The 8,779-nt window shown below is 47.5% G+C and overlaps 1 protein-coding gene across 1 annotated transcript in view; it reads right to left on the bottom strand.

The window, feature by feature from the left end:
* Window positions 1-246: 246 nt before the first annotated feature.
* RCHY1 (ring finger and CHY zinc finger domain containing 1) overlaps window positions 247-8,779 on the bottom strand; it is a 58,932-nt gene continuing 50,399 nt past the window's right edge. The window contains exon 9 of the mRNA XM_075351356.1: window positions 247-2,442. Within this exon, the coding sequence (XP_075207471.1) occupies window positions 2,314-2,442 (129 nt within the window). The 3' untranslated portion in view covers window positions 247-2,313. The remainder of the gene's footprint in view (window positions 2,443-8,779) is intronic.

Here is an 8,779-nt window from a genome sequence, read left to right as displayed (position 1 = left end):
TTTTGGGGAGGGGGGTCATGGGTTTCATATCATAGCATTTCTGTATGCAAGGTGTCGATTCGTATTGAATTGATGATGCCCTTTCTCTATCTCGTTCCATTTTCGAGATAAAAATGCTAACTCCGTTGATTTCCACCAGGTGGCGCTATAGGTGGCTTCATTGCGTAGCGCATGGCTCCTTTACTATATCTAGACACCACTTCTATGCCTATAGCTGCCGCCGTTCTCATGTTTATGGCGGTGGATAGGATTTGGGTGGACATACTGTATATTAAGCTTTCTTAATAGAAACTCCATTGACAAGGAAACAGACAGTAGAGTCATTAAGATTATAGAGCAGGAGACTGGACGCGGATACCTGAATAAATATTTATTATAAAATAAAGCTTTACACTAAACGGAACTGCAGTAAGAAACGCCATAAAGGAGTCATTTCATCCTCCTATATAGGTGACTACATCTGTACTTTATCCCTGCAACATATCCTGAGTTGCATTTAGGCCGTGTTCACACAGGACAGATTCAAATTTGATTTTTTTCCCCTTTCACAAAATTCAGGATTGGATCGAAATAAAGAGAAGACTTTCATTTATACTGATTTTACTTTGAAGGGAGGCTATCATCAGTAAATTACTTACTGGCAAAATCGGGTATTTTTTTAGAACATTGTCAATTTTTTCTTCATATCACAATCTTTATTTAAAAAAAACAAACGTAATCTTAAAATTATAGAGCTATATTAAACTCATACGTCCAATCCTTTCAACCACCTGTATGCACAGCTGATAACACAGGATCCACCAATCACAATAGGTGATGTCACAGCTGACCCTCCCCCCCTTCATAATGACCTCTGCACAGGTGCGTTAGATGCTACAATTAGTGACGAGCGAGTAAACTCGTTACTATTCGCACGGATAGTACAGAATTCGGGTTACTCGCTATATTGCAAGTTTGTGTGTACTCTTTTCGCGATATTCGTATGTCCCACCCAGCAGGTTTGGCGCATGATTTGCAACCACTAAACATGCTGGGCTCCTTAACCAATCATAGTAATGCCGCAGCCATCTTGGTTGTTGCATTACTGTGATCCGCTAGCCGCGCTTCATACTTATCGATCACGAGAGCGAGACCGCGTGAGAGAAACATGCAGTCATATGCCCCAGGCTCTCCCCATTCAGTTACATAACTTTCCCATCACCCAGACCTCTATGTTGGGTCCAGCAGAAAATTACTCTCATTTCCCATTGAATTGCATTGTATTCGCTATTCGGAACAAATACACGAATATTACAAAGTACTCGTTTCGAGTACAGCGATTACCAATATTACAGTACTCACTCATCACTAGCTACAATACAAAAGATAAGCTCAGGATCCCACTATTGTGCCATGTACATGTGTTGTTTCCTGAAACATGAAGTTAAAGTATAAATTGGCCAGTGTGAAAACTGCAAGAGCTCCAGTTTTCATTTTTGGTAAAGACTTTTCAATAGATATAAAAAAAAATGCTTAAATAATTAAAAATACACAAAAACATGATTTAAACAATAGGTAATTTTCTGATGATAGCTTTTTTTTTTTTATTTAAAGATCGGGTTCAGCTAACCATCTAATTGATATTGGGTGTCTTGACTCTCCTCAATTCCGCAAACAGTTGGAATTCAAATCGCCCAATCCTTTTATTTGGCGGGGACAGAAGCAGATGCCAGATAATTCTGGCAGTGGCCTTCTCAAAGAGAATACTGGAGAGTGACAGATAGCTGCCATAGAGAGGCGAGGTTTTTTTTGGCCAAATAAGTTTGGTCAACAGCTATCTAATGCAAATGGCCAGCAATACTTTTGGCATTCAAAAAAAAGTCCAAAATAACCTGTGTGAAATGGGCCTAATCATGTGCATAGTGAATTAGGTAAGACGCACTCTTGCGTTGGATAAAACTGTCGCCCTTCCTCTCTATGGTAGGAAGTTGTAGCATGATCATGCCAATTGTTGTTCGGTTGCACTTCTTAAAGTCTCGCTCCATATTTCTTTTTATCCATTACGTCTTGTCTTTCTGCTTTTTAATACTGTACATCCTGCATAAGATATTTTGCTACATTCACATTTTTCTAATTATTCCAACTAGGTCTATAGCGGTAAAGAACAAAATAGGCATAAGAATCATACATCTGGATCCCAAATTTGACAATTTTTACAATAATGTAGGAAGTTTCCTATTCTATCAGTCATCAATATAAATATGGAATATCATTCATTAATTCTATTTTCAGCTATTGTTCTGATGACACACAAACATGCAGGCCTCCCGCTGACTACTCCGCTTGTGTCTGGGATAGAGGCTTCCCTTCTTGCGTGGTGTTGTATGATTTACAACTATCACATTTCATCCCTAAAATATGGAAGGGTACCGTTGATCTTCCACTGCAGTCATTGCAGAGAATCTGCGTGAATTAAAAAAAAAAAAAAAGTTAGACTTCTCCGCTAGGAATAGGAAAGTAAGTTAGGAAATTACAGAGAGGTGTGTAAGGGTTACAATGGAGTCAGTACCCAAATTGAACAATGATGTGCTTTTCTACATAAAGGCTATCAATACTTTAAAGAGAATCTGTCAGCAGTTTTTTGCTATGTAATCTGATGCGCAAACCCTGATTACATGGATGTGTCACTTACTGGGCTGCGTTTTAACACTTCAATGAAAACATTGTTTTATCAGCAGAGCATCACTACAAGACTATTGACCTAGTACCTCTAAGGGGTGCTTCACACACAGCGAGCTCGCTGCCGAGATCGCTGCTGAGTCACGGTTTTTGTGACGCAGCAGTGACCTCATTAGCGATCTCGCTGTGTGTGACACTGAGCAGCGATCTGGCCCCTGCTGCGAGATCGCTGCTCGTTACACACAGCCCTGGTTCGTTTTCTTCAAAGCCGCTCTCCTGCTGTGACACACAGATCGCTGTGTGTGACAGCAAGAGAGCGACAAATGAAGTGAGCAGGGAGCAGGAGCCGGCGTCTGACAGCTGAGGTAAGCTGTATCCAAGATAAACATCGGGTAACCAAGGTGGTTACCCGATATTTACCTTAGTTACCAGCCTCTGCAGCTCTCACGCTGCCTGTGCTGCCGGCTCCGGCTCTCTGCACATGTAGCTGCTGTACACATAGGGTTAATTAACCCGATGTGTACAGCAGCTAGGAGAGCAAGGAGCCAGCGCTAAGCAGTGTGCGCGGCTCCCTGCTCTCTGCACATGTAGCTGCATTACACATCGGGTTAATTAACCCGATGTGTACTGTAGCTAGGAGAGCAAGGAGCCAGCGCTCAGTGTGCGCGGCTCCCTGCTCCCTGCTCACACAGCTAAGCGGTGTGCGCTGGTAACTAATGTAAACATCGGGTAACCATACCCGATGTTTACCTTAGTTACCAGTCTCCGCAGCTTCCAGACGGCGGCTCCGTGCAAGCGCAGCGTCGCTTGCACGTCGCTGCTGGCTGGGGGCTGTTCACTGGTCGCTGGTGAGATCTGCCTGTTTGACAGCTCACCAGCGACCATGTAGCGATGCAGCAGCGATCCTGACCAGGTCAGATCGCTGGTCGGATCGCTGCTGCATCGCTAAGTGTGAAGGTACCCTAAGTTCGTCCACCCCCTCAGCACTGATTAGCAGCTTTCTGTGTACACTGTATAGCAACATCGGTGTGGGTGGGAATATACACAGCTCAAAATTCAGAGCTCTGCTTGAACTGTAGCAGAGAAACTGTGATTCTATCATAATTGCAGCACCCAGTAAACTAAATGATACATCCCTGGAGTGAGTGTCTCCATCACTACCTCATACTGTTGTCATATTACATAACAAAAACCTGCTAACAAATCAACATTTTAATATTCAGAAGAACATATTTCGAGTCAGTGTGGTCTCCATGTACACAACAATGGGTACTCCCATCTCCAAGATCCTAACCTAATATTCAGTAGGTGTACTAATTATATTAGCAAATATATCCAATAGAAATGTAGTATAGTTCTTCTGATTCACTACGTCGCTTACCTCATCTTCAGGGCATTGCAGGACCTTAGGTATCCATGGTTATGACCACAAACAACTAACTGTGACTATATGCGTGGTCGTAACCATGGTGATACCTAAGGTCCTGCAATGCCCTGAAGATTAAGTAAGTAACATAGTGAATCAGAAGAACTATACTACATTTCTAACTTGAGTTATTTGCTAATATTATTATTTCTCTTAGTATATATTTGGATAGGATCTTGGAGATAGGAATACCCCCTTAAAATCACCCCTTAAAATCACAATATGCACAGGTCCTGACCATTTTGCAGATGAAACCATACTTTTTTCTATGGTTCCGAGGTATGTGCCGAGTCACACGCAGGTCCAGTTATGTCCACAATTTGCAGACAAGGCTGGTTCCAGAATTCTTAGGGCTTATTCAGACAACCGTTCCATTTAATCTGATCAGTTCCTGTTTTTTTGCAGACCTACTGACAAGACCATCTTTTCAATGTCTTTTGTGTATGATCGGATGGCACAAGGAAGCACTTCAGTGTGCATCAGTTCCTAAATAAAAACACATCGGATGCCATATGTCCGTTCTATTATTATGGAACATGTCCTATTCTGTTCCGTAATTGCGGACCATGACACAATACAAGTCAATGGGATCACAAAGAAGGGAATTTTGTTACTTACCGTAAATTCCTTTTCTTCTAGCTCTTATTGGGAGACCCAGACGATTGGTGTATAGCACTGCCTCCGGAGGCCACACAAAGCAATTACACTAAAAAGTGTAAGGCCCCTCCCCTTCTGGCTATACACCCCCAGTGGGATCACTGGCTCACCAGTTTTAGTGCAAAAGCAAGAAGGAGGAAAGCCAATAACTGGTTTAAACAAATTCACTCCGAGTAACATCGGACAACTGAAAACCGTTCAACATGAACAACATGTGTACCCGCAAACAAACCAAAAATCCCGAAGGACAACAGGGCGGGTGCTGGGTCTCCCAATAAGAGCTAGAAGAAAAGGAATTTACGGTAAGTAACAAAATTCCCTTCTTCTTCGGCGCTCTATTGGGAGACCCAGACGATTGGGACGTCCAAAAGCTGTCCCTGGGTGGGTAAAGAAATACCTCATGTTAGAGCTGCAAGACAACCCTCCCCTACGGGGAGGCAACTGCCGCCTGCAGGACTCTTCTACCTAGGCTGGCGTCCGCCGAAGCATAGGTATGCACCTGATAATGTTTGGTGAAAGTGTGCAGACTCGACCAGGTAGCTGCCTGGCACACCTGTTGAGCCGTAGCCTGGTGTCGCAATGCCCAGGACGCACCCACGGCTCTGGTAGAATGGGCCTTCAGCCCTGATGGAACCTGAAGCCCCGCAGAACGGTAGGCTTCAAGAATTGGTTCTTTGATCCATCGAGCCAGGGTGGCCTTAGAAGCCTGCGACCCTTTGCGCTTACCAGCGACAAGGACAAAGAGTGCATCCGAACGGCGCAGGGGCGCTGTGCGGGAAATGTAGATTCTGAGTGCTCTCACCAGATCTAACAAATGTAAATCCTTCTCATACCGATGAACTGCATGAGGACAAAACGAAGGCAAAAAGATATCCTGATTAAGATGAAAAGAGGATACCACCTTCGGGAGAAACTCCTGAATGGGGCGCAGCACTACCTTGTCCTGGTGGAAGACCAGGAAGGGAGCCTTGGAAGACAACGCTGCTAGCTCAGACACTCTCCGAAGAGATGTGATCGCTACCAGAAAAGCCACTTTCTGTGAAAGTCTAGAAAGTGAAACCTCCTTCAGAGGCTCGAAGGGCGGCTTCTGGAGGGCAACTAGTACCCTGTTCAGATCCCATGGATCTAACGGCCGCTTGTACGGGGGAACAATTTGGCAAACCCCCTGTAGGAACGTGCGCACCTTAGAAAGTCGTGCTAGACGCTTCTGAAAAAAGACGGATAGCGCCGAGACCTGTCCTTTAAGGGAGCCGAGCGACAAACCTTTTTCTAACCCAGATTGCAGGAAAGAAAGAAGGGTAGGTAATGCAAATGGCCAGGGAGACACTCCCTGAGCAGAGCACCAGGATAAGAATATCCTCCACGTTCTGTGGTAGATCTTAGCAGACGTGGGCTTTCTAGCCTGTCTCATGGTGGCAACGACCCCTTGGGATAAGCCTGAAGACGCTAGGATCCAGGACTCAATGGCCACGCAGTCAGGTTGAGGGCCGCAGAATTCCGATGGAAAAACGGCCCTTGGGACAGTAAGTCTGGTCGGTCTGGTAGTGCCCACGGTTGGCCGACCGTGAGATGCCACAGATCCGGATACCACGCCCTCCTCGGCCAGTCTGGAGCGACGAGTATGACGCGGCTGCAGTCGGATCTGATCTTGCGTAGCACTCTGGGCAAGAGTGCCAGAGGTGGAAACACATAAGGGAGCCGGAACTGCGACCAATCTTGCACTAGGGCGTCTGCTGCTAGAGCTCTTTGATCGCGAGACCGTGCCATGAATGTTGGGACCTTGTTGTTGTGCCGGGACGCCATTAGGTCGACGTCCGGCCTTCCCCATCGGCGACAGATTTCCTGAAACACGTCCGGGTGAAGGGACCATTCCCCTGCGTCCATGCCCTGGCGACTGAGGAAGTCTGCTTCCCAGTTTTCTACGCCGGGGATGTGAACTGCGGATATGGTGGAGGCCGTGGCTTCCACCCACATCATAATGCGCCGGACCTCCTGGAAGGCTTGCCGACTGCGAGTCCCTCCTTGGTGATTGATGTATGCCACCGCTGTGGAGTTGTCCGATTGAATTCGGATCTGCTTCCCTTCCAGCCACTGCTGGAAGGCTAGTAGGGCAAGAAAAACTGCTCTGATTTCCAGAACATTGATCTGAAGGGTGGACTCCTGCTGAGTCCACGTACCCTGAGCCCTGTGGTGGAGAAACACTGCTCCCCACCCTGACAGACTCGCGTCTGTCGTGACCACCGCCCAGGACGGTGGTAGGAAGGATCTCCCCTGTGATAATGAGGTGGACAGGAGCCACCACTGCAGAGAGTCCTTGGCCGTCTGGGAAAGGGAGACTTTCCTGTCCAGGGATGTCGACTTCCCGTCCCATTGGCGGAGAATGTCCCATTGAAGTGGACGCAGATGAAACTGCGCAAACGGAACCGCCTCTATTGCCGCCACCATCTTCCCGAGGAAGTGCATGAGGCGTCTTAAGGAGTGCGACTGACTTTGAAGGAGAGCCTGCACCCCTGTCTGTAGTGACCGCTGCTTGCTCAGCGGAAGCTTCACTATCGCTGAGAGAGTATGAAACTCCATGCCAAGATACGTTAGTGATTGGGTCGGTGACAGATTTGACTTTGGGAAGTTGATGATACACCCGAACGCCTGGAGAGTCTCCAGTGCAAAATTCAGGCTGAGTTGGCATGCCTCCTGAGAGGGTGCCTTGACCAGTAGATCGTCCAAGTAAGGGATCACAGAGTGTCCGTGAGAGTGCAAGACTGCTACCACTGCTGCCATGATCTTGGTGAACACCCGGGGGGCTGTCGCCAGACCAAATGGCAGAGCCACGAACTGAAGGTGTTCGTCTCCTATCACGAAGCGCAGAAAGCGTTGGTGTTCCGTAGCAATCGGCACGTGAAGATAAGCATCTTTGATGTCTATTGATGCTAGGAAATCTCCTTGGGACATTGAGGCAATGACTGAGCGGAGGGATTCCATCCGGAACCGCCTGGCGTTCACATGCTTGTTGAGCAGTTTTAGGTCCAGAACAGGACGGAAGGAGCCGTCCTTTTTTGGAACCACAAATAGATTGGAGTAAAATCCTCGCCCCCGTTCCAGAGGGGGGACAGGGATCACGACTCCTTCTGCTCTTAGAGAGTCCACCGCCTGCAGCAGGGCATCTGCTCGGTTGGGGTGTGGGGAGGTTCTGAAGAACCGAAGTGGAGGCCGAGAACTGAACTCGATTCTGTACCCGCGAGACAAAATGTCTGTTACCCACCGGTCTTTGACCTGTGACAGCCAAATGTCGCAAAAGCGGGAGAGCCTGCCACCGACCGAGGATGCGGAGGGCGGAGGCCAAAAGTCATGAGGTAGCCGCCTTGGAAGCGGTTCCTCCATTTGCTTTCCTGGGGCGTGAGTGAGCCCGCCAGGAATCTGAGCTCCCTTGTCCTTTCTGAGTCCCTTTGGACGAGGAGAATTGGGGCTTGCCCGAGCCTCGAAAGGACCGAAACCTCGACTGCCACTTTTTCTGTTGAGGTTTACTTGCTCTGGGCTGTGGCAAGGAAGAGTCCTTGCCCTTGGACTGTTTTATGATTTCAGCCAATGGCTCACCAAACAGTCTGTCTCTAGATAATGGCAAGCTGGTTAAACATTTTTTGGAACCAGCATCTGCTTTCCAGTCCTTTAACCATAAGGCTCTGCGCAAAACCACAGAATTGGCGGCCGCCATAGAGGTACGGCTCGTAGATTCTAGGACAGCATTGATAGCATAGGTCGCAAACGCAGACATTTGCGAAGTTAGGGACGCCACCTGTGGCACTGCTGGATGTATGATAGCATCCACCTGTGCTAAACCAGCTGAAATAGCTTGGAGAGCCCACACGGCCGCGAATGCTGGAGCAAACGACGCGCCGATAGCTTCATAGACAGATTTCAACCAAAGGTCCATCTGTCTGTCGTTGGCATCTTTAAGTGAAGCGCCATCCTCTACTGCGACTATGGATCTAGCCGCAAGCTTGGAAATTGGGGGATCCACCTTTGGGCACTGGGTCCAGCGTT

This window comes from Anomaloglossus baeobatrachus, chromosome 1, assembly GCF_048569485.1.
Source record: "Anomaloglossus baeobatrachus isolate aAnoBae1 chromosome 1, aAnoBae1.hap1, whole genome shotgun sequence".
Classification (NCBI taxonomy): domain Eukaryota; kingdom Metazoa; phylum Chordata; class Amphibia; order Anura; family Aromobatidae; genus Anomaloglossus; species Anomaloglossus baeobatrachus.
This window is presented reverse-complemented; position numbering and strand designations above follow the sequence as displayed.